Source organism: Neopelma chrysocephalum, unplaced genomic scaffold (assembly GCF_003984885.1).
Source record: "Neopelma chrysocephalum unplaced genomic scaffold, ASM398488v2 Primary Assembly neopelma1_22, whole genome shotgun sequence".
In the NCBI taxonomy this organism is placed as follows: domain Eukaryota; kingdom Metazoa; phylum Chordata; class Aves; order Passeriformes; family Pipridae; genus Neopelma; species Neopelma chrysocephalum.
In genome coordinates this window covers 16479254-16505259 of record NW_020897689.1, presented here as the reverse complement: position 1 = coordinate 16505259, position 26006 = coordinate 16479254, and the positions used below count along the sequence as shown (strand labels likewise).

Here is a 26006-nt window from a genome sequence, read left to right as displayed (position 1 = left end):
CTGGAGAAAGACCGGAGTTTCATATATTTATTACCACATTTTCAAGACACCAGAACACATCTGCCCCTACTGCAGAAAGCAAATCCAGTAACTTAACCTCCCATGCCATAATCTCTATTTAGTTACAACTGGTTTATAACACTCAGAATGTTTCAAATATATGAGAAGAGCATAGTGAGAAATGTATCAAACTGAGAAGCAGGGTGGAGTGTAATATACAATAATGACCAAAAATTAGGTAGCACATGACCATGTGTTTAGTCTCCATCTCCACACACTCAGAAATTCCATATTATTTACCAACGTACTTCTTACACATGGAGAATATTAACTCTGGATTTTTCACAGTAGGATATTTAAACATGTTTCCCTGTTTTAGAAGGTTCCCACAATATGTGAGAGGGAGAGAGTAGGATAAAATGAATATAATACACGTGAGAACTAAAACCCATATTCTTCAGAAGGAGAGGCAGAAAACTAGCTTAGTTTTACCTAAGATACGCTGCAGGGAGAGATGACAGGAGCTCTTTGTCAGCCTTGCCAGCCTGTCAGGACAAGTAGGCGACTTAAACTGACAGAAGGTACTCAATAGACCTTGTTCCCCTACCACTTGCACACACTAGCATCATCAGTGCTCAGTCTTTTAAAAAGATCACATTGTCTCAGAAGTGAGAAAAGTGGAAGAAGTTACAGATACTTCCAGGCACTAAGCTTTCCAGAAATAAAAGGTTGTTCAAGTTCAAAATTAAATTAGTTGTTTGTATCCCAACATCTGCGTTCCAATGTACCCAGATGTACTGTTGCATTTCATCTTCCTTTCAGGAAATGCCAAATTGAAAATATGAGCTGTGGTGTAATCATAATTAATAATCAGAGTAAGAACTCCTAATTAATATTTTTAACTCTCCATGTTTTATGCTTAGCATACCTAATTAGTTTGGCAAGTTATACAAAGTTGTTACATGAAGTTTTTCATAACTTCACCCCTTCAGTGCTTCCCTATAAAGATCCTGTGCTCTGTTGGAAAGGTAGCATCACCCACCAGCAAGTTCTGTAGCAAAACATGCCAAGACTTTGGGGTTGTTAGAGAACTAGTTAACTAGTTAACGAAAGAAAAACTTCACTTCAAACACTATTCTCAGTGATTGATGAAAGAGGTACCAATATGAGATTTTCAGCTTCATCAAACCAAGTAGCCTAAATGTCTGCTACTCCAAGAGTTCAAAAAAGTTGTATCTGCAATCCTTAAAATGGAAAATAACAGTGAAAATAACAGTGTAGAATGGGAGAAAGGATTAGAGCAAAGAACAACAAGGTAAAGGAATGGTCAGGTATGCACTTGGTAAAGCAACTGCCAATTAAGTACTTGAACAAGTGCAAGCCTAAATTACAGCTTGTATTGAATATTAAGCAGTCCAAATAAAATCATTATAGAATATCCTGAGTTGGAAAGGAACCACAAGGATCATCGAGTCAAGCTCCTGGCCGTGCACAGGACCGGCCTAAGAATCATACCATGTACCTGAGAGCATTGTCAAGAAGCTCTTGAACTCTGTCAGGCTTGGTGCTGTGACCACTTCCCTGGGGAGCCTGTTCCAGTGCCCAACCACCCTCTGGCTGAAGAAACTTTCCCTAATATCCAACCTCAGTTAAAATACATTGTTCAAGTGAATTACTAACGTGACATTCAACCATGTAAGGTGAAGCTACCCAATTCAACTGCTTCCAAAATACACAAGAGCTAAGTTCTTACAATCAAGATCATATTGCTCCATTGTTTAGAAATTGCTGTCTTTCCACATAAAAATGCTATTTACCCCTTAAAGAAATCTACTGTCTTGAATCCTCTCTCCACACCCAAGATTTCTCACTGTTAGTTGCAAGTTAAATAATCTTCACTTACCAATTGTGAACCATCAGCTTCTGCACGGCCAGTAGTGCATTATAACGAACTTGCTGGTCTTCATGATGCATGTGGTTCATTACCAGCTGCTTACCACCAAGTTGTTCAATCACTCTGAAAGAGACGAGGGGAGCAGTTTTTTTGACATTACTTTGAATTCTGGGTAGCTATCCTATCCAACCACTTCACACTCAAGGCATTAAGAGGTTAAGTTTAAGTTACATGTAATATTTATTTTATTAAAAATATTTATTTCCTAACATACACATCTTATTTGACATGTTACAAATGCAGATTATCTCCTACTACCTACTGGGGTTTTTAAATTTTTTTTAAGAATTCACAACAACAGAAAGTGTTTGTACTGGACTCCTGTTTGCTTCCCACTATCTACTTCTATTAACTTTGAAATAAACAATCAAGGAAAGAATCCTTTTCAGAGGGGTTTTATCCAGCTCAATATCAGCTTGAAAGGGTCGGCAGGGTACAGCATTATCAATTATTAGGTAGGAGGTAGTGCTGCCCTCTCCTCCACAAATGGATGATAACCAGGTCACTCCATTTTTTGTAAGAATAAAACCCCAATCTAGTCCAGCACAGAAAAATCCTTGTAATCACACCAATACCCATTAAATCACCCACCTGGTACGTATAGTACTTTTTGATATTCAAACCGTATTAGAGCCACAGCGACTCCCGCACAAGAGGCGGAACTGGCTGCTAAGGTACCATTTCCAGAAAAATTACGTTTCAGCTTCATCTTTCACTACGCACCTTACCACCATAGTCAGCCATAGCTTTTCATAGCTGTACCAAAGCCCCCGTGAAATACCCGTGAAAGCTTGTGTTGCATTCATGAACATATAATTTCTTAATTAAAAAAAAAATAGAAGGCAATACACTTAAAAACTAAAACAGTATCACCATCCAGATGACTCTATGTGCAGCACTTCGGTCTGTCATAATAAAAATAGTAAAGTTCAGAGAGTATTTGCAAGGAATATTTAAGCTGATTACTCACTGACTTTCATATGGTTTTCTACATGAGTTCTCTCACACATCACTTAGTATTTAAACATACTATCCTGTGAAGAGGCTATCAACTTGCATTAGTCTTAACCTGATGCTGTCCTGCCATTTTAAGCTTGCATGAGGTACCTGAGTTCAGCACAGCTCTTTTCATGGCCAAATTAACATACTGCTGCTGCGCAACACAATGTATTTTTGTAAACTGCATAACGGGTATGAAGACACAGCATGGAGATGAAAAAGAGACTATCCAATTCCGTTTTATAACTCAGTCAAATCCATCCTTAAGATCATAGGGAATACTATTTCCTAACAATATTAAAACATTTAAGTATGTTTCATAAAGCAGGAGTGCATGCAGAAAAGTGCAGTTGTTTTAAGCTGGAGAATCCTTGCCAAGAATTCAAGGAGTTATTAGTAATGTAACATTCAAAAAACCTTTATGCCTGCCTTAGGCTGCCTCACATTTTTACTGAGTTAAATATAAAACCACCTCACACAAAGACAAGACTATGAAACACAAACAAGCATTTTTCTTTATTATAGGACTGACTTTAACCACTGGATTTTCAGGAACTGAAAGGATTTAAAAAAGGCATTAAACTCAAATGCTTCCTTATGCTAGGAGAATGCAAGAACCAAAATGAAAAGTTAAAAGCCTATAATCACAAATGCTAATGGGCTCTTTCAGATGACAATACATCACTGAAATTATGGCTGACAATATGAAGAGTTGAAGAACAGCATTATCATTCTTGCATAATGCCGCTTACTGGTACAAATCTCTTCCCAGCCATCAGTTTTTGACCTAAAGGTCTAACTGTGAGGAACGTTCACGTGAATCCTGTTCCTTCAAGTTCCAAACGTTCCCAAAACAGTACACTTAATTCTGTTTCCCCTCCCCTCAACTCCTGCTTACTTTACGGCAGTAAACAGAGCCCAGAGAAACAGTTACCACATGTGCACCATCTTCTGCAGGGAATGTTCCCTGTAATACCAGGGCACTAAGCCAAAACAATGGCATTTCAAACAAAGTGTCCGGATGCTGAAGATCCAGATTTCAACATGACCCATTTAAACGGAGAAAGAGGAAATGGAAGGTAAAGACAAATGAGAACAAGTTAGACTGCTATAGCAGAAAACAAATATAAAATCCACACTACATATCTAAAAGCAGATCAAGGTTAAAAAGGGAAAGCAAGTTGTTTCTGAATTGTGAGCTAAGGAAGGGAATGGTTCTAGCTGTCCATCTCTTGTACATGTAAAACACACAGCCCACGTTCATGGCATTCAAGAGCTTGAAAGTGCTGACAGTACATAACCCTTGGGCCACACAGAAGCTGTGCTGGAGGCCTGCATTTATTTTCAGTGACAGGAAACACCAGTGCCATACTTTATTTCTGCTGTTACATTGTCAGAAAATGCATCTTGGTGAGCCTCATTAGAAGCCCACAGTGCTATTGTCTTGGTAACTTGGTCCACAATGTGTAATTTTAAAGGCAACTTAAGATTATTTAAACTGACAGCACTGGAGAACAACCAAGCAAAAATATAGTGTTTAGTTTAACCAATATTTTCTTCTGTCAGACAAAGGGAAAGGTTAGTCAGAACTGTAACTCAAGGTCTCTACTGTGTGCAGCGGGTAAAGTCAAGAAGTTTTAGGTTCCAATTCTTTTCTGCAACCTTCAAAGGCTAAAGGACAATCCAGTTAAGAATTGACAATAAACACTTAAAGGAAACAAAAGTATAAGACATCTGAATTCTTCTACTCTTCTAAACCAAGGAACAGTATCCACTCTCAAAGTGAGTCATGCAATGCGAGTGTGAAATACCATCCAAGCGTGGGAACAGTAAATGACTATATATCAAAAAACATCATGGTAAGAAATGGACTATTATGCTGGAACTGATACATAAGGTATTTTAAGCTTTCAGTTAGTTTCAAAATTGCTGAAGTCATACTTGGTAAGAATATGCCAGACTACAAACAAAATTCTTTAAAAGAAAGAGATTGAGGCATTTTAGTTTGTTCAGTGGAACAGAAAGCTAAATAAGCCAAGTCTGTAAGCAGAAAGCAGCTAAAGCATTAGAATTTGAGATGTGAATGTGGGTTAGAACAGTATCTAGCACTTCTTATTTGCTGATGACCACTCCTTTGAAGGTCACCGCACTTCTGAATAGGTTTAACAGCCTGGGAGCTGAGCGGAGCTGTGGTCCCAACAGCAATACATTTTTCCAGCTACACACAGAGAGATACAGGTCCTGTTTATCCACTCTTCTGACTTCACAGCTTTGGTCCAGCAACTGCATGGCCATGCTAGCCCAAATGTTATGGCACATTCAGGTAGATGCATGCAAGCTGTTTTAAAGATTATGGCAAATGCATAACAAAATGGTTTCAAAGAGTCACTCAAAGCAAGAGCAATGAGTAATAATCAGTCCTTCAGCTTTGCCACTTGCAGGCAATACTATTACTTTCCACCTTATTAGGGGCTATCTTGCCTCTCCTCCAAATACCAGTTGCCAACAATCTCTATTGGAAGGCACAAGAGCTAATTAGCAAATACACAGCACTGCTCAGTACAAGTGGTTCACAATGAACACCTCTGACCTTTCTTAGTGGACCTAGAAAACATTTAATTTCTTCCAATAATCTAAAAATATCTTCAGTTGAAGTTGCTTACAAGACCACAAGAGCTGTGAGTCTTTCTAAAGTGAGCAAATCTTTCTAGCATACATATGGCATGAAGTTTTAGTCCGTTGTCTGTGATTCTACTACTGTCAAGTAGTCTGCACAATAAATGTTCATGAAATTCCCAGCAAGGCTAGAAGGTCCTTCTAATCTTCCCTACTGTGCTGGTTTTAGCTGAGATAGTTAATTTTCTTCTTTGTACTACCAACAGTGTTTCATTATTGCTGAGCAGTTCTTGCACTGCATCAAGGCCTTTTCTGTTCCTCACCCCAGCCCACCAGCAAGGTGGCTGGGGGTGCACAAGGAGTTGGAAAGGGACACAGTCAGGACAGCTGACCCCAATGGACCAATGGGATATTCCATACCATATGGCATCATGCTCAGCACATAAAGCTGGGGGAAGAAAGAGGAAGGGGGGGAGCATTCAAAGTGATGGTGTTTGTCTTTCCAAGTACTCATTATGCTCGATAGATCCTAGCTTTCCTCATGATGGCTGAACATATGCTGGCCCATGGGAAGCAGTGAATTAAATCTTTGTTTTCCTCTACCTATTAAATTGTCTTTATCTCAATCCACAAGTTTTCTCACTTTTACTCTTCTCTTTCTCTCCCCCATCCTGCTGTGGGAAGTGAGCAAGTGGCTGTATGGGCCTGAGTTGCCAGCTGCGGTTAAACAAGACACCCATTAAACGCTAGGCAGAAATCAGAAACAGATCACTTCTTTGCTACAAGAATTAAGTCACATGTCCTTCTGTGTGACTGATGAGACAGATTCCTGCAAAAACCAAAGGCTCCCTTCTGCTTTAGTGGTCTCTACCTGAGAGGGGCCATTATACAGCAAACATTTTTGCTCACAGGTTTTTAAAACTAAACAAAACAGTATTTCTATAGAAATTCAGGTTTACAATAAACATTTTCACCAAAATGCGTATTTGTGTAGTTAAAAGAAAACATGCTAAATTAGAAGAGTGACAATTAGAAGATGTGCTAACATCACTGAAATTACATTAGCAATTGTTTGTAAAAAAAAAAATCTTCTCAGTAGTCTTAAGTCACAAAACAGTCTTAATCATTGTTGGAATAGTCCACCCCTACAGTAAGTCCAATAATTACAGTCCAATAGTCATAACAGAGGGCAAAAATTATATGTTGATTAAATTCTTGGTAGCTCTTCCAATTTCTTCTGGTGTCTGTCTTCTGCTTAGTCTAATCAACATATTCAATATTTCTTTAAACATTGGTTCCCTTCATTGTTAAGAGACCCTGATATATATTAAGTCAAAGATTCAGTTTGCATTTTCTAATCTGATCTAGTTTGTGCTTTCTCACCTTCCCAGTGAAATAAACTCAAGTATAACCTGGAATCCCTTGGGAGAATATTTTAATATAAATAAGCAAAACAAGCCACAGGCAAAGTACATACTCCAGTTAGTCTCTTGAATAATTTTTCTTACCGTTTTCCCCGGGGATAGTGTCGTACATATTCTCCCACATCATGAGCAGCTACAGCCAGCACTTGTGGATCATCAGAAACCTCCAGAAGTTTTGTCAGGATTCTAGGAAAGGATTTGAAACAATTAAGTCCCGGGTTTTGGGTTGGTTTTTATTTTTTTTGTTTTGTTTTGGGTTTTCTTCGTTGTTGTTTTATTTTTAAATCAGTGATAACTTGAAATAACAAAGCCCATAACCGTAAAAATGCTTTACAAGTCACCCAAAGAGCAAAGCTAAAATAGAACTTTTTCTCAACATGCAGTTGCACTTAAAGCAACTGAGATCCTGCCCTTATTAATAGCATTATTAAAAGACTTCACCAGAGTCAGTTTAGTGAGCCACATCCACAAACACCTATAACCAAGGTTTACAAAATCTCTCCTTTTGTTATACGTTGGCTTCAAGACCAGCAGTTCTGAGTTCAAGATAAATTGAACTAAAAAGCAGTTCTGTCCTAACTCAGAGTTTGAGATAATGAAACCTTTACATTTGTCTAGGACTCCAGTGCCATAGATTAGTTATTTTCTTAGCATGCACAGAAATCCAGAACTGTAGGAAGTAGAAAATTGCTTCTCAACTCTTAATATTGTCTGCATTTTTGAATTAAGTAATTAAATCACCTTTAGTGGAAAACAGCTACCAGTAACACTGTCCGCTAGCCAAGTAATGAGGAGGGGGAAAGATGATACAGATTATGAAGGTTAGGTGCTAATAAATTGAAAAGGTTAAACACACAGATCACTGGAAAATTAGATTACTCTATGCTTAGTGAGATGAGAAACGTGTTCTAATCACAGAAAGTTAGTAGCAAGTTGAAATAGGTAGGTTACAGAACATTCTGGTAAAATTAAATTACTACAGCCACTGCCTCCCAAGAGGCCAGAAAGTGACAGATGAAGCACTTTTTAAATGAAAAAACCTCCTAATTTGGACAAGAAGTAGAAGCAGAAACTTGAACCATAACACTAATCATAAGACACTAAAGATCCATGCAACATTGCTGAACAAAATACAAGTCTAGCATCAAAGTAGGTAATAATGGTGGAAGGTATGAAAAAATAAGTTTAACAGTAGCGTAAATATTTTAGATTTAGAGAACTAATAAGTACACAGATAAGGAAAATAGAATTATGAGGCCTCAAGCAAATAAGTATTGTCTGTCAAACGCCTTACGATGCAAAACAAGTTCTGAGGTGCACACATGTCCCCATCACATTGTGGGGGAGGGTGGGTGGGTTTTTTGTGGGTTTTGTTGTTGTGGTGGCGGTTTGGTGGGGTTTTTTTGGGTAGTGTTAAACAAACTATTGAAGATCACTGTCTTTATAGCAGTACAAGACCATAAAATTTACCTAACAGTCCTAGAACTAGGAGAGATAAATACAGCAAAATATTGTGATCACTTCAGGAAATATTAAACCTCAACATCAACCTCATGCTGCAGTGGTCACCATCTAAAATTTTCAAGTCCATAATTTGACATATTTAGCAATATGCCTGCAGGGAAGAATTTATCAGACTTGTTTCAGTGAGGTGTCAGGGCAGATTGAAATGCACATAAAGCTCAGGATCAGTTTGCTCTTGCCAGGCCTCTGAACATCTCACATGATCCACTCAACCTCCTGATTTCTGTTAAGACTGGTACTTACTAGCAAACCCTAAACTGAAAGAACACCACATATTATCAGTTAATGACACTGCAGTTAAACAACTAAGAGCCCTTACAAGCTACTTAAGACCTAGACATCTTTTCAGTACATAATTTTCTAATTCCGCAAATCAGTCCTTGACTCCAAAAGAAAATATGAGTTTCCACTTCGTTTTGTCTAACAACCTGTGTACTCCAAACACAGTCCCAAGACAAAATAGACGGACTGGAAAGTAATGCAGCAAGTCAGATTTTCCATGGAACAGTACCACAACTTTCAGCCCCCAAATATTCAAGGTGGGAGTTCATTACTCGGACCAACGTCATCACATAACCACTAAGGTATATTAGAAACATTTTTATTTACATCACTTAGCATAGCTGTCTTTCAAATGAAAGTATGAAAAGAGTCAATGGCACAAATCTGCACACAAGTTAACCTAGAGATATTCCCTCTATCATTGATACACTTCGACCAGTTAAAGCAAATAAACAATTCTGCTTTTGAAGAAAACAAACCACACATGAGTAAGGACCATACATTCTAAAATATGTATGATGTTCTGACTTGCTTTCATTCTAGACATTACTTCATCTTGAAATGTAAAACCTGTATTAGATACAGGTTCAGTTAAACACAAAAAATATTACAGAACTATGTGATTCAAGACTTGAAAACTTACTTGAGTAGTTCATAATTCTTCTCATTTAGTCTTACAGCATTCTCCCGCCAAAACTTCTCAGACTTGTGCACAGGACTCCACTCCAGCCTTCCCGACTTGAGCTCAGAACTGTATTCATCAAAGGAGCTGCGACACAAGATGTAAATGATATACTGGCTAAGCTTGTACAAACAGTCTGAATCGCATGCCCAAGCCTGTCCCTAACAAAGTTGGAGCACATATTGCTATGACACATTTAGAAGCTGGTGCTCTGCAGAGCATGAGAACTGTTCTGTCTCAACATTTTATAAATAAGAAAGTGCATGAAAGGCAAGATGAAAAATTTGTTTTCAAACATGCCTCTCTATCCACCCCAGAACACTATTCCTAAAGGAAAAAAAAGGGGGGAAATCCAAGCCATAAGAATGCAACATTTTGGAATTTAATTAGCTCTTTTGCCAGTGTTTTAGGCTTTAAACTTCCTCAGCCAAGGATCCCAGTCTTTGCTTTCCATCCAATTAAACCTTTGATGTGAACTACAACATGCACTTCAATGTAGGCACAAGAGCAAGAACTAAGTAAGCACTAGATCATACATCTAAATGAAGACTTATGTTCTATCCAGCCTCTCCTCCCTTACAACAGAAAACTATTATATACAACCAGCATCTCTGTATGCTCTACCTTACCAACTAGTATTTACAGATCATAATTCTGTAGATTATTTAGCCTTACAAAGGAAAAAGTTTTACCAAAGCCCATACAATTGCCTTTTTTTTTAAAGTTCACAATGCAAATCATACCTAAGATCCTGCACGCTCTCGCCGAGCTTGTCCAGTAGAAATTTGATATCTTCACTTATGTCTTCATCATCATATTTCTGCTGATCCAAATTCTCTAGCTGCTTTAAAACCTTACACTGAATCATAGCAAGGGCATATTCCTGGCGAGTTTCTCTCTCAGTAGATTTCTCTAACAAATTCTAGAGAAGTAAAGATGTATTTATTTTGGGTTTTTTTTAAGACTACTTTGAAACAAAGTGGTATTTTTAAGAAATTCTTAATGGCACTTTTTAATTTAGTAAGCGACAAAACTGACCACTTCCTGAAATAATCTCTCTCTTCAATATTAGAAAATATTAATTCACTTTTTTTTAACATTTTCCACATCAAATCAGGGTGACTACAAAGACTATTCAAAGAAAAAAGAGCAGGTTTACATCCCAAATACCAGAATCTCTGCCATAAACACCTTATCTTGAATTATCATTTTAGCTTTCTGTGCAGCAACAGCACAAAGCAGAAAAGCCCAAAAAACAACCTGAAGTCATGTTTCCAAATGAAGGGTTACCATTTGGATTAGAGCAGGTCCTTTCAAATTTGGGAATATTCCAAATAGACATTTTTATTCAAACAGAAGCTTGTTGGTAAGACTGGAATTACAAGCACAGTATGTAACAGTCAAGTTCCAATGTCATTTATTCGTTACATTTCTACTCAATTTAATCAGCTTCCAATTACGTTGTTGAATCAGAGCTGGCCACCTGCACTTTTTGATAAAGCTGAAAACATGAATCTCATATAAAGATTAAGTCCTTAACAAACAAAACGTGTTCCTATAAATAAGAAAACAACTACCAGAAATAAGCAATGAAACTATATAGAAGGAATTTGACTGCATCATTCTCATGTCACAGAACTATTATATATAAGGTTTCTTAGATATCAGACATCCTATTAGTTAGTTAGACAGAGCACTGCAAATCAATGTTAAAACTTGCAAACTAAAAGTAAGTTATATTACTGCTTTTAATGGTCACATACAATTAGCTTTAATGTGCAAAAAAAAAACCCCACCCCAGTTTCTACTTCAGTAAGAGAAGTAAAAGGTAATGCAGAGGAAGTAAAGCAAAATTACTTAAAAGTGCTAATGAGAGCAAAAGGATGAATCTTAAAAGACAATTCAAGTTCAAGGAGAAGGTAGACAAAGTTTCCAAAGAACTCCTAGTTAAGAGAATTGCAGGCAGATGTGAAAGCTACTCCAAATATTATTATCCACCTCATACCATAGTGAGATATTCAAGCTTTACATAGTGAAATTGAAAGAGTATGATAACAAAATACAAACATGAACAGGTGACTAAATAGAATGGATCAGTAAACCACTCAGTGATGAAAAACAATCTTAAAGTACAAAATTAGTTACAAGCAGGAAACAGATATAAAAGACAATAAAAGTATGAAAAATGAGGGGAAAAAATTTACAGGTAAAGAAAGCAATTGAAAGAGACAGAAGTACCCAGTACCTATTGTTTTATAGAAAGAATTATTACATTAAGATGATATACTTGAGGCAATTGACAAAGAGGTGAAATAGGTCAAATTAGGAGAAATCAAGTAGTAGAGAAGACATACAAGTTGTCAAGACTCATGGCACACCTTCAGTAAGGCACAGGTAGATTTGGGGAATCATCAAGCCTAGTTTTTTATGCAATTCACCCTTTTTTTTTTCCCCCATGCCCCATAAACTGATACTGTAGCATCTCACAGGGGAAAAGGGCTATTTTGTCTATTCTACCTGTTTTAATGTTGCTTCGGAACTCTGATGTCTAATTTCTCATCTATTATTTTCCTGGCTGCCAGTTTACAACTCATTTTCAGGCCAACAAGAGTCTTTAATGTTGGAGAAAGCAAACAGCCAAATTACATTCCCCAAAGCTTGTAACAGAACCACCTTAATTCTTTCTTAGCCTTTATTTATTAAAAACAAAAACCAAACTTGGCTTCATTTTTTTCTCCTCTTGCAAAACACATTAAATCTAAGAGCTAGCTACTATTTGTCCTACTTTTTATGACCTCAGAATTGGAAGAAGCTGGATATAAACTGCTGACCCTCTCAACCTCTTTTTTTTTATTATTTTTTTCCAACCCGTCTTGCTATATGTCCCTGCTTAATCCTGACATTGAGATCCTAAAGAACACTACAACAGAGGTCTATATATTAAGAAAAGCCCCCACTGAGACCTCATACCACTGTACTCCTTCAACTGGAAAAAAGGCATATTCTTACAATCTGCCTTATCCAGAAATTTTTCAGTGGCAGATGTTTTCAGATAAAAAGACCATTTAAGACACAGAGTAAGCGCCTTCACACACCTTATTATTTCTAATCAGCCAGTCAGCAAACAACAATTCCCCTCTCCTCATCCTAGTTTGCTTGAAATGCTTACTATTAGAACAAACACAATCAACACCAAGGAAAACAAAAAGTTTCCAAGATCATCCTGTTTTAAAACAGAATTTCAAGTTGTTATAGCATTACTGTATTAATCACAAAGACACTTGACAAGCATGCACATAAAACTATTAGCATCCATGAACATAAAATAGTACTCTCACATTGCAAACATCAAGCCTAGGTACTCAGTTATTCCAAATTATCTTAAATAGGACCAGTGATTTCAGGTAATGCAGACACAGTAAACCAATTAATCACTCTTACATGGATATTCTCATTTGTCTTGACACAGCCACCAAAAGGAAATTTTTGGACTAGCAGATAAAAATAATTTTTACAGTTGGACAAACACGTGTGTGTTCAAAGTAGTATTTTGTTAATTAAAGCTTCCTAAGGCAAAATTATCAGATAGTAGTAACTAAATTGTTTTACACTAGTACAAATAGAAAAAAGAATCTTGAATTACAAAAAGAAATCACTAGTGACTGTGCTAACATAGTTTAGTTTTTTAGTCAACCTTATTTTAAGAATACATTGAATAGCAGACGTCTATTACTTGTAATAGCATGTCTATTACCTGTAGCAAAACTCAGTTCACAAAAAAAAAAAAAAAGAAAAAAAAAAGGAGAATTAAGCTTTCAATCCAGTTTACTAATGTGGCCCAGCAGAAACAGCTGTCCATCAGCAACATTTCAGACCTAGGAATTCGGGAGAGAAGCACAGCCTCATTGCAGTCAACAGGTACTTACCCGAAATGCTGCAAGAATGATTCTAGTTACTTTCTCTTTGACAGACTCCTGAAGAATATCTGACAGCACTGGGACAATATTATACCGTCTAAGATATTCACACATTTGAGGGCTAAATGCCAGCAGCCACACACAGAAAATCATCTGATACTGGAGCTGGAAACCGCATTTGTTGCTCAAGACGCCCATGATGCTGAAAAATTGACATAGTACACATTTAATTTTTAAATAATGACTCTATAGATTGCAGATTTCCACCCTGAAACATTAAAACAAGTGGTTAACAGGAACTTATTGGAAAGAGCTGCTGAGGATAAGCATACAGTACACACTTCACAGTATCCTGCATCACTACTTATCATTGTACAAGCAGCTTGTTCAGAAAGCTGTCTTTTAAAGATATAGTTAGCTTCTCCTTAGTTGAGAGCCATAAAGCAGCTTTTCCCATGTGAACTGATGTGACTGTATCCATCTTCAGGTTCACCAGGACACTTTTTCTTCTGGCATGTTTAGTGCATTATTTGTCATTCTAGGACAAACAGAAAAACACACAGCAACTCCCTCAGAGTTAAGAAGGAGTAAGCAGATAGAACAAAACCTACACAAATTGAACTTGTTTCCTTAATTGTACCTCTCCACAGGAGTGTCTGAAATGAACTGAAGTACTCATTATTTAACAGTGAGTTCTCAGAAAATGGCTCATAGAAAAAAAATATACAAAGTACTGCTAGAAAGAAATAATATCACAAGATCTCCAAGAAGAAATCATGCAGAAGATGTGCTCAGCTGAAGTTTTTAAAATTTAATAAGCAATTTCCAGGTCCATCATGAAATAGCTAACTCAACCTAAAACTTAAAAAATAATCTATGTTCAAAATCACTGCTATCAAGTTTAAGACAAATTCAAATTTGTTGAAACACAGGCTTATTGTAATACTTAAATACTTGATTAAAAAGCCTCCTTTGTGAAAAAGGCTGCATCAATAGTGTCATCTTGACACATACGAAATTCACCTGAAATTTTACTTCACTGGCAACTTTGACTTTTCTCCATTTCAGAATACAGGGATATTTTTCATTAAAGTGCAAATCATATAGCAACAATCCCCAACAGATGCATGCATGGCAGAAAAATTGTTTATAGACAATCATCTTTTAAGTAAGTTTAGTGCTACCATCCTAGCCTCATGCAAACCTATTTATTAAGAGAATCTGGATAAAAGAAAGACTTACTTGAAGTCACATGAGGCAAAAAATTGAGCTTAGCTCTAGAAAATTGCTCCTTTCACTAATATTTTCAGACTGAACACTTCCAAACTCAAAGACAAGGATGATTAGCAGAAACTCATTTCATTAGTCCTTGTTCTATTACATAATAAACAGTGCACCTTCAGCTGAAGACAAATGGGTACCTTCCCCTTCAGATACATATTTAAGCAGTATTTCTTGAAGAGGAAAGTAGCATTAAAGCCTCTACATTGCAAGTTTCATTTGTCTATTTGACTGTGTTAATGTTTGAAAACAAACCTCTTTGTACTCAAAACAGAACAGCTGTCTATTACAAGAGTTCTATTGCAAAAAAGGTCACTGGGGAACGTGCTATTGTAGGTGCAAGTATATCCATATAAATTGAAATAGATGCTCACCAATTTACTCCATCTGCTTCTACCCATGCAAAGCGATATTCATTGACCCTGAGCATCAGCTGCAGACATCCAGCAACACATTGTACATACTGGGAACTCTGGGTGGAGAGAATAACACAACATTTCTTACAAGAAGAGTTAGGTACTAAGTGCTGAACTTCAGTTTTCCAAATTAGGCTTTACTGGCACAAATCGAGAAGAGTTCTGAATACTAAAGAAGTGTCACACAAGTGATACCACTTTACATTACTAGAACACGTGAACATGCCTTCCTTCAGTATCCATGAATGAAAGCTGTCTTCTGCTTGATTATACTTGTCAGAGCCCTTTCATCCACAGGGTCAACTGTTATTCCACTGAGCAAACTTTGGAAAACAAATCAGCAAACTGGTTACAAAGCTTGAAGGATTTTGCTAGAGGTCACTACAGAAACAGGAATCTTGAGCTTAGGTTCTTCCCGCTCCAACTCAAAACAGCAATGGTGCCCTTACAATTGCAAATTTTGCTATGCATTTGCCACATAGTACAATAGGTATCATAATGAGATGTGTATTTAGACAAAAACAATGCCACCAGAAAAACATGTAAGTTGTGCTAAGAAAAGAATAAGACTAAATCTTTCCCTTCAGAAAAATGATGAGATGCACCAACTAACTCTATTTTCATTCATGAACAGTCACATTAAACAGTTTTTCATTAGTAAAACATGCATTGTAGTAACATATAAGATGGGCTGCAGTTCAAAAATGGGTTTTGGTCAACACATTGTCCTTCCCACTACAGCAACTGAAAAATCCAAAGGTACAACAGAAATAGCATGTTTTTCTCTCTTCTTACTCAATTGTCAGCATTATCTTCACTAACACTCAGATATGCTGCTGAGAAAATGTTGTTTGGGGATTTTTTCCTATAAGCCTTTTTCTTTACTGAGTGTTTTGAAAGTCTTATGGTAGCTCACTCACATAATATAAGGTCAATGCTTTCAAATATTTAATGAAGTAAAGAAGCTAGGTGATCCCATATGAAAAGAAAAGAGACAATAAACAGAATTTAAAATTAAGAGTAACTCATCCTGTTTCTCTCTCATGAGAGATTCAAGACCTTATGTAAAAACTAAGTCTGAACCTCTAGGCCCAAATCACCATACAGAACACTCATTTCCCTGGGTAAGTATTCACTTTCACACCCCATGCAAATAAAACAGCTATAAACACAGACAGGTCTCCCACCCCAAATAATATATTAACTTATCTGCATCACCAGCCCATATACTACTGAACTTGGGGTTTGTTTTCATAAAAGCATTCTCTTCCAACACTATTATAATTGAAATTTCATAATAGATTCCAGCCCTCATTATAAAATGCTACAACTGCATCTCTAATTTATTCTGAAATAAATTAGTCAGGAGCTGCTTCAGAATCCTGTATAAGCTAGATCCGAAATTGGAACGCTAATGAAGTTAGAACAATACTTGCCCGATTTAATTATTCAAGAACGTATTTGCACTATCAGTTCTGCTGCTCTGGGGCCCTGCTGTGGCACAGCACATCCCAGTGCTACAGTACAACCAATACAGATTTCTAAACAAGTCAGAAGAGCTCCATAGTAAGTGATGTTGCATGTTGTAGAGCGATCTACTCTTTTAAGGCTATGTGATAGAGGGCTGTCAGTCTAACAAAACCTAACGGTATGGCACAAAGATCTGCACATGAAAGACTGAAATACTTCATCTTCACCCCCTATCCATGGTCATGCATAACAGTCTTTCATCTTTCCTACTTTAAACAGCAGACAGATGGCAATTTAAGAGGCTCTCCTCTACAGAAAGCTAACACTTTAAAGCAATGATTACACTTAGAAGAACAACAAATTCCAGGTTAAATCTCTTGAAAAGCTGTGAACACTTTCAGACTGCAAAAGGAACAAGAGACCAAACTGAATTCTACTCCACATCCAAGAACTAAGATAAATTGCCTCATCCTGCCACAACTCCATAGCAAATCCTGTTAGGATGATCATTGCATTTGTTAAACTGCCACAGTTCGTCTCCAGGCTCAGTAGTCATTATAGCTACATGAAATTTAGTATGAAAAAAAAAATACTGATGCAAAAAGGACAATCCGTTTTCCTCTGAATTTGAGCTATTCAAATATGAGAAGCTTACAGCTTTGAAAGCACTCTTGCAATTTCATGCTACAATGGTTAAGTGGCAACATTAGCTGTAATATCTGATGTGCCCTTTCTGAGTTCAACATCCCAACAGCCAAAAGCTTTGTAGCCTTAAGTTTCTTTTACAAGTCCAACAGCTCCATCCTAAACAGACAGTATTGAATCACAGAATCATTTAGGCTGGAAAAGACCCCTAAGACCACCGAGTCAGTGACTTAACATTGTTCAAATATTAATTTTACATATTTTTTTAAAGTTTTAACAAAGAGAATGCTAGATACATCTACAGTTTTAACAGCTCAAACAAACTTGTAAAATATATACTTTCACTGCCAACATTCAATGTGAAATGAGTGTTTAAAAATACTTTTGTTTCTTGGCGCCATCACCTGGCACTCTGCTGTACAATTCTAATTCCAAGTACTTCTTATCACTGACACCAGAACAGATCTGCATCTTAATCCAAGGAGTGGGTATCACCTGCCCAAAATAGCAAATTGACAGATTTCAAAGATATACTCACATCACTTGTAGAGACTGCTCCTGTTTCCACAGAACCCCCTGTACCACGTAGTTTCTAGCAAAAAAATTAAAAAGTTTAAAATCAGACCTGTCTTTCACCCCTAAGGAACAGCTGTTACCAAGTTTCTTCTGGTTCTCCAGTCTCTCTAATCATAGAAAAAGAACAGATTTAGAATCTATTAGATAGTTTTCCTGTTCAATACATTATCATAATGTATTGTATTTATTTCCCACGCACACTTCGTGTCTAGAAAAATATGCTTGGACCTGATTCTTATATATCAAGATTTAATTTTTACTAATGTGCAGATTTACTCAAGACATATTCAACTTAGAATTTGAAAACTGTTCTTTTGAATCTTTCTGAAGGAAATTCCAACTTTAAGATACTACTTCCAAAGCAAAAATATAAAACTCCTTTTTAATAAACCCAGTTTAGAAAACTATGAGAAATACACAATTACTAAATCTACTGCATGTTTCTCCACTCTTCAGAATGCACTTCTGTCACAACACTACCTTAGAGAATGATATATTACTAGGTTTTTGAAGGAAAAATCTCCAAAAATGAACACAAAGGAGAACAAATTATCTTTGAAGCACAAGCCAGAAGTAAGCAGTTCATACTGAGCTAATACCATAATAATAATGGCCCATCTTCGTGAACGAAGATTTGGGGAAAGGTCTTTTACCTTTCCAGCCTGCGCAATGGATTTTTTTAGGTGAGACACAGCCTGCGCTGAACTGAGCCCACCCTTTAATCCTAAGGTTCATCTGCCGGGGCCAAGCAAGCTTGGACAATGGCAGTGAGGTCCTCAGGACGTAGGTTTGTTTAGAGTGTCCTTCTCATAGATGGATGGCCACACAGGGCTAACGACCTCCATCAGGCCAGAGACCGGGATTTGAACCCGTGGTCGCAGCAGTGAAAGTCCTGCACGCTAACCACTAGGCCACCAGGGGTCTCTAATACCATAAAATGATGTCCAAAAAAGCCAGAATTTATTTAATTTCAAGAGACAAGACTAAAAATAAAAGCTTTATAATATAGTCAACTGGAAAAGACTTTTGACATTCAATTCCTGCTAGATGCTGCCATAGGATTTTTCTTATCAGCAAAAAGTTCTGATAACCAAAACAACAGAGGCAAGACAAAAACCCCCATCGCATATTTTCTCAGTGTCCAGAAGAAAACTTAGTGTTAACCAACAGAAAAGGCAAAAAGTTTTACTTATTTTAAATTTAAATTTCAAGGACTAGAGTAGAAAATGTAAAATACTAAGTTAAAAACTACATGCTTGAATAAAGGATATTTAGTTGTAAAAATGACAAAGTAAAATTTCATTTAAAAAAACCCAAAACTAAAACTATACCTCTTGTTTGCACATCTATACACTAATATTCTTTAAAAATGTTTCCAAAGTCACTGTAATGTTTAAACAGAAGTAGCAGCTTTTTACCTGTGAACTGAGTTGAGTTTTAATCCAGTTGAAATAGTAATTCAGATCACTGCCTTCCATAAGCTCTCTTCCCCAAGCAGCCAGTTTGGCAATAATTCTTGCTGCCTGAAAAAATAACAATAAACAGATTTTTCCAACTCAGCAATTCCAGAATTCAGTGAGAAGTCCTATAAGCTTTGGAAACCAAGTTTAAGGAAAAAACGGTCCCTTAAAAAAATCTACCTGTTTTCTATGTAGGCGACTCCTTGTGCCTAGTAATTTTGTTTCTTTTCAGCTTTCTGCTGCTTCTACTTCCAGTAACTGGTTTATTTTCACAATGTTATCTGTTACCAATAGCTGTTGAAGTTCACAAGGTACCAATGAAGAACTCAGAAGAGGATGGATGGATGGAAGCTATCAATGGGCTACTGCTGTAGGACACCATTACAGTCAGAATTGATCAACAGTAACACTCAATGGCCTGACACGCATGAGCAGGCTTGATTTAAGCAACTATGGCATATGGCAACACAAATGAGGACACAGTATTGAAGTTCTTTTGTACTTAAACTGAAGCAAGTCATCTTCAAGAAGGCAAAAGTTTCAAGGCCAGAAAAAGAAGAGCAAAAAAGAAACCCAAAGGGAAGGTAGAATTTAAGAATGAAGTTGAGGAGTAAAAATGTAGTCAGGTTAAAAATTTTCATGATGCCTATGGCTCAAGAATACTTGAAACAACAGTACAGTTCTATGTCAGCCTCTCCAAATTATATTTGAAGTAAATCTATGTTGTAGCCTGCAACTTATTTGCAAAAACATTTGAGCCAGCTTAGATATAAAAAGGTAGTGTAATCAATAAACTACTGAAGTAGGGGTTCATTTGCCTGCATACAGCTCCGTGATGCAGTGAGGAGACTATTCCAAGCACCTTTCCACTTCACTGCATTCACATGTGCAGCACCACCACCGCCGATTTCTAGAGGATTACAAGTGAGAGTCTGGAACAAAATCTCTACACTAAAATCCATCAAATCCCCTTCTGAATGCAGTCAAATAACCCTGTAAAATCCCTCCAGCTTTACAAGACAAGATATTAGCTCTCTAGTCTACCGTGCTCCTGAGTTAAAACTGCTACCTGGCCCACAAATGAGAGACCATTTACGCTTAGCAGAATTTAAGCCTAGACAGAGGGTAAGTATTTTTATCTGGCTAGGCAGATGCAATGATGTGGCAACAAAAGTCTTCCAGTATGCATAATAAGGAGGAAAATAAAATAAAAACAACAAAAATTACACAATCCTAAAACTTGGTTTAGAAAATATTCACGTGCTTTAAAAAAATATGCACGAGGGTTATGAAAAGGTATAATAAGGCAGTAAACTTAGTGTTTTAAAGTGAATTCACTTCACATGAGGTTCTCTGTGACTTGTTAAATTATTTGTATAGTTTTGCAGTACCTAAAGGAAACATCTGAAAAACACATCTCTGAGTAAAGAAATGCTGAAGATCAAAATTTCCATTCCACACATTTAAAAGCCACAATTCCAGGGAGACTAATTAGTTGGCACTGCAAGGGGCCAAAAAAAAAAATCAGACTTTACCTGCATATTTGGGAAGTCCAAATTGTCAGAACTTGCTCAAACTGCAGTTTTGCAGGATGAGTGTTCAGCAGCATTACCACCAAATAAACCAAGAAACAAACTACACTAACCAGAAAAACCCAGGCCACCTCCTCCCTCAGCTGCACAAAGAAACCTGATTCACATCCACGCAGTCGATCAGTTAGATTAAAAAAAAGAAACAAAGGAAAAGAAGAAGAAGAAAAAAAAGAAAAAAACAAGCCCAACATTTTCCTTGAGAACAGGCCAGTTCACTGTTCAAGTGGCAGCACAGCCTCAAACAGGGTTGCACTGGTCACACCTAAGGGCAAACAGCATGACTTGCCTGGTGGAATCCTTGCACCAGTACAGTCTAATGCAGGCCAGGTACGTGGTTTTGCAGTTTGAGCCCCTGGTTTGATTCTACCATCTCATGCCAGCATAAACATATGCAGTGAAGAACAATTCACAGCCATGCAGCTTTCTCCTCTTCAAGCCATAATGTAAGTTTCACTGGTGGAAACTATGGTCTTCACTAGGAATTTACAGTAATACAGCCATATTTTTGCCCCACAAAGGAAAAAAACCCTGCCAATATGAAACAGCCAGTTCTTACCACTGATGACAGAAGAATTCCAGAAAAGTTACTCCATATACACGAGTAGCACCCAGTAGTTCAAAACACAGCAGAAACCATACACCGCATATGATTGTACTGATTGACTAGGATGGACTTAATTTTTTTAATAGCAGTCCATATGATGCTGTGGTTTAGACTGGTGCCCAAAACAGTGCTCATAACATATCAGTGTTTTAGCTGCTGGTGAGCAGCACTTGCACAGCTTTCAATGAATTGGCTGGTAGTTTGAATGTATAAGAAAATAAGGTTCATCAAGGTAAAGATATTTTCCTTGCACAGGATGAGAACTTAAATTCTTGTATTTGTACAGCATGAGGAGCATTGACTGGCAGTTCTGATAAAAGTCAGTTTTTCAGGTATGTCTTGCTGTACTTAATTAAGTCTAAAATCCTTGCTTTTCCAAGTTTTTAAAGCCTGCCCTAATCTCCCAGAAAAAAAAAAAGTCAGTAAACAATGTAACTTTTGTTTCTAAAATGTGGCTAAATGAAGCCTGTATTAAGAATGACTCATCTAGACTGCAAGAGGAAAACTTTCCAGGCCAGGCAGAAGTTTAGCTTCAAAATCCAAAATCTTGTGAAGCAAAACAGAACCAGCATTTTCCGCTTCCATCTTCAGAGACAGGTTCATTTAAAACTTACCATATGCACAGTGAAGAGATCTTGTCGATTCAACATCGGCAGAAAATAAGACCATGCAGTGTTTTTACCACGTTTTGCATAATCAAAGAAGATGCAAACACGCTGATGATTTTCCTGTAAAAATTGAGAGAGGAGAAAAGATGACAGACTTGTAAAAGCATTCAACATTAACGCAGTTATTTGCTCCTTGTTACGTTGGCACACGTTATCAGAACACATCCTGGTATGTAAGAGTCCATGGAAATTTTTCGGTTTGACAATTACTTGTGGATACAGTTCATTTCAGCACTTTGACATTATGGTTAGAGATTTGGCCCAGGGGAAACAAACTGGTTACATCTCAGCACTCTTAACACCTGCTTGAGCAAAAATGGATATATCCATTTGAAATAGGAAGTAGAATGAGAGAAATGAGAAACAAGATAATTACTGTCATTTTTTAAGAGGAACACTACTCTTCATCCAATCAATTATGCTTGATTAAGGTCTATACAAAGTTTTCCACGTACTGCTACTTCTAGACACGAGCCTGTTGTTCACCTTGGCTCCCTGTGCTACAAGTGAAACTTCGGAGGTGTAAACTAGCCCTGCCTCTCTATTCCTCTCAATCGCAAGTGAGCCCTTCTCTACCAGATGAGGCTGCAAATAATTCAGCAGTTCTCAGGCAACCTGCATACCTAAGAGAGAGCACAGTAACCAGAAGTCTGTTCCCCAGGGCCTCTATGCTGAACCACAAGTTACTGTAAGTACCTGAACCTGGGCACTGTGCACAGTCTTTTAGTATTTCACCCAATAATCACTATGCAAAGTAGCTATTACAGTTCTCCTTAAAGCAGGCCAGACAACAGGTCATACAAACATGAAGGAGAAAGGGAAGCTCTGCTCTTTCCTAGTAGCCTAGAATATAGACTGTCTCCCAAAAAATCTAATACTTGAATTCTTGCTTTTCCTCAAGCACTTCCATATACTTTCCAGCCTGGTGGATAGTAAGCTTTCCTTCTGAAGAGATGTCTCCCCATTGAAGCCAAGCTACTACAACCAAGTATGCAACTCTTTTCAAGGAAGACAGAACTGTCTGAAACACCATAATTGGAAAACTTGCATGAGAACAGTATCTCAGTCTCCACTATCCAAATGTTTTAATTTTCAAAGTCCCCTAGCTAGAAAGGCTTTTGTCCATCAGTTCTACACCTTATTATTAACTCTATGGACCAAGACTCAGCTAGGCAAGCCACCTTGTTGGAATATCCATCTAAGATCCACTAAGCACAAGATGACCAGAATGTATCTGTGATCCAAACACTGGCATCTTACTAAGCATCAGAGTTGCAACCAACCCTTCATTGAAAGTATCTGCCTTTACCTCAACCACAAGTTTTCTCACTTTTATTCTTCTTATTCTCTTTCCCACTCAGCTGGTGGATGAGTGAGCAAATGGCTGTGTGATACTTAGTTGCCAGCTGAGGTTAAACCATGACAGTACTGTACCACATGGGCTGCAAACTGCTGTCCTGATCACTGACTTGGGAAGCTGAGGTGTCACCAGTTACCTGCCAGCTATCACCCCTAACAGTGATCAGTGCTCTATATGGCATGTGTCAAAGAGCACACAGAAATGCTTTCGAAATTTGTTGTTCAAACTATGAAGTAAATAAAAAAGTAAAATGTCAGGAACACAGTGCCTTGGTGGAGAGCTTGCACTCTGTGAGGGCTTGTTTGATGAAAAATGGCAGTTCGATCAAATAAATTACTGTTTCCATCTATGCTTGTGCTACACAGTCTAGCTAAAAAAAAGATCAAACATAACTAGATCGGTGAGTTCAGTTTACAACATAATTATTAAGGAGGAGACCAACAGGTCTGGTCTGGAAGTAGAAATGCTGAAATAACTTCAACACACTGTCAATAAGAAGCCTCGTCTGGTTTGCTGCTAAGGTGCAGGATTAAAGACAGGAGGGAAGGAGTGGAAAACTGCCTATGGTCCTGAAATTTGTAGTGTTGCACCTTCCTAGGCAGTTACTGACTACGCTGCTAAAAAGAAAATCCTGAAGCTTTCACATCAACAGTTGAATAATTTAGCGTCTGTCATTTCTGAAAAAGCATAATGAAGTTCACTTGGGTGGTACTACCTGCACCAACTACAGGGTAGGTTCTTAAAGATTTCATAAGTAACAGACTGTACAGTGCGATGGGGTCACTAACCCAAAGAAATTGTTCCAAGAATTTATCAGATGAATAGAAAAAGAAATGTTTCCTCCAGGACTCCAGCATGCTAACACTCTCCACTTTCAGAAGTAAGCAGAATAGCAATATTCTTACAAGGTAAACACCATATTAATTTCATATTTGCCAGAGTTCAAAGAAATTTTTCTTAGAAAAATTATCAGATGCGTAAGTAGAACTGCTGGAACAATCCTAGACATTCAGATAGGCTTTTGGTGTGCTCAGAACACAGCTGATGTAATTTTTACCACCTCACAAGAAAAACATAGAAAGATAACAGAAGAACCACAGTCACTCATTATCAACACAGACAAAATCTGGATACTGTTACCTGTGACAGTTTCTAGAAGTTTCAGCTATCAAAAGCAGCTTTCAAATATTATTTCATTAGTTCATCTCGTGAAACTGCAGCGACCGTCCATGCTCAAGGCAAATTTTACTCAAAGAGTCAACGGCACCATGACAGGCCATGTCCTTGAACAATTTCTTGCCCTAAAATCTTTGAATATACTGAATTAAGACTACTCAGGCAAGACAGGAGACTCCATATCTACTACAGGAAAGATAGGACGACTATAAGAGCACGTAGCGACAGGACATGGGGGAATGGGACCAAATTGAAAGAGAGAAGGTTTAGATTAGATATCAGGAAAAAATTCCTTACTCTGAGGGTAGTGAGGCACTGGAACAGGTTGCCCAGGGAAGTTGTGGATGCCCCATCCCTGAACGTCTTCAAGGACAGGCTGGATGGGGCTCTGAGCAACCTAGTCTAGTTGAAGGTGTCCTGTCCCACAGCACAGGGGTTGGAACGAGATGATCTTCAAGATCCCCTTTTAAGCCAAAGCATTCTATGATTTTATGAAACTGTGGGTTCTTTTGCCCATGAAGTCTGCAGAGAACCTGCCTTAAACTCACAGTCATTGGCCAATATACTGCCTTCTGAACAGAATCTTACACCTTGAAAACATGCAACCAGGGGTCCATAAGGCATCACTGACAGCATGTTCTACCACTAGAACATGACCAAAACAAAAGAGAAGTCCTGTTTCAGCCTTGCTGCATAGAGATGTGGCAGATTAGGAGTCCCTGGGATGAAGCCATGCGGATGCCTGCACACAAGCCCTCTATGCCAGCAGCAAGACATCCCTGAATAATGCATTCACAGACAGCATTACAAAAGCCAGTGCAGCCTTTTAAAAACTGAAGCAGAATTTCTGAACTAAAAAAGGCATCCAAATTCAAACAAAAGCAAATCCATAATGTGCATCATTATATATTAGCATATATCTATTCTCCTGTATCACTATAAAGCCCAGACAATTTAAAGTCATTATGTTTAACATTAAGAATTCCACACATGCCACTTCTGTAGCAGGGTAAGGCCCTGAACACAGCAATGTCATAAAGTCATCTAACCACTAATCAGAATCACAGAATATTTTGAGTTGGAAGGGACCCACAAAGATCATCAAGTCCAACTCTCAAGTATATGGCCCATCCAGGGATCAAACCCATGACCTTGGTGTTATTAGCACCATCCTCTGACCGAGTTAATTGCAGGGTCTATGACAGAAACAATACAGCAAATAAGAGATTACTCAAAATTACTTCCTGTAACTACCTAGAACTAACGCAACGGTTCAAGAGTGGGCCAGTGAAAGCCTTTACCTGTGGGGTATTAATTCCACAACACAAGAGATGATATGGGCTATCATGTACTGTAGCTA

General features: G+C 37.7%; 1 protein-coding gene across 2 annotated transcripts in view; it reads right to left on the bottom strand.

Annotated features, from left to right (window-relative positions):
- ATP6V1H (ATPase H+ transporting V1 subunit H) overlaps positions 1-26006 on the bottom strand; it is a 48631-nt gene that overhangs the window by 10757 nt on the left and 11868 nt on the right. For both annotated transcript variants that reach the window (XM_027673903.1, XM_027673911.1), the window contains exons 5-13: positions 22057-22170; positions 19205-19309; positions 17749-17802; positions 15054-15151; positions 13408-13600; positions 10225-10403; positions 9443-9568; positions 7078-7179; positions 1904-2017 (exon numbers count right to left, since the gene is read on the bottom strand). In XM_027673903.1, the coding sequence (XP_027529704.1) occupies positions 1904-2017; positions 7078-7179; positions 9443-9568; positions 10225-10403; positions 13408-13600; positions 15054-15151; positions 17749-17802; positions 19205-19309; positions 22057-22170 (1085 nt within the window). The remainder of the gene's footprint in view (positions 1-1903; positions 2018-7077; positions 7180-9442; positions 9569-10224; positions 10404-13407; positions 13601-15053; positions 15152-17748; positions 17803-19204; positions 19310-22056; positions 22171-26006) is intronic.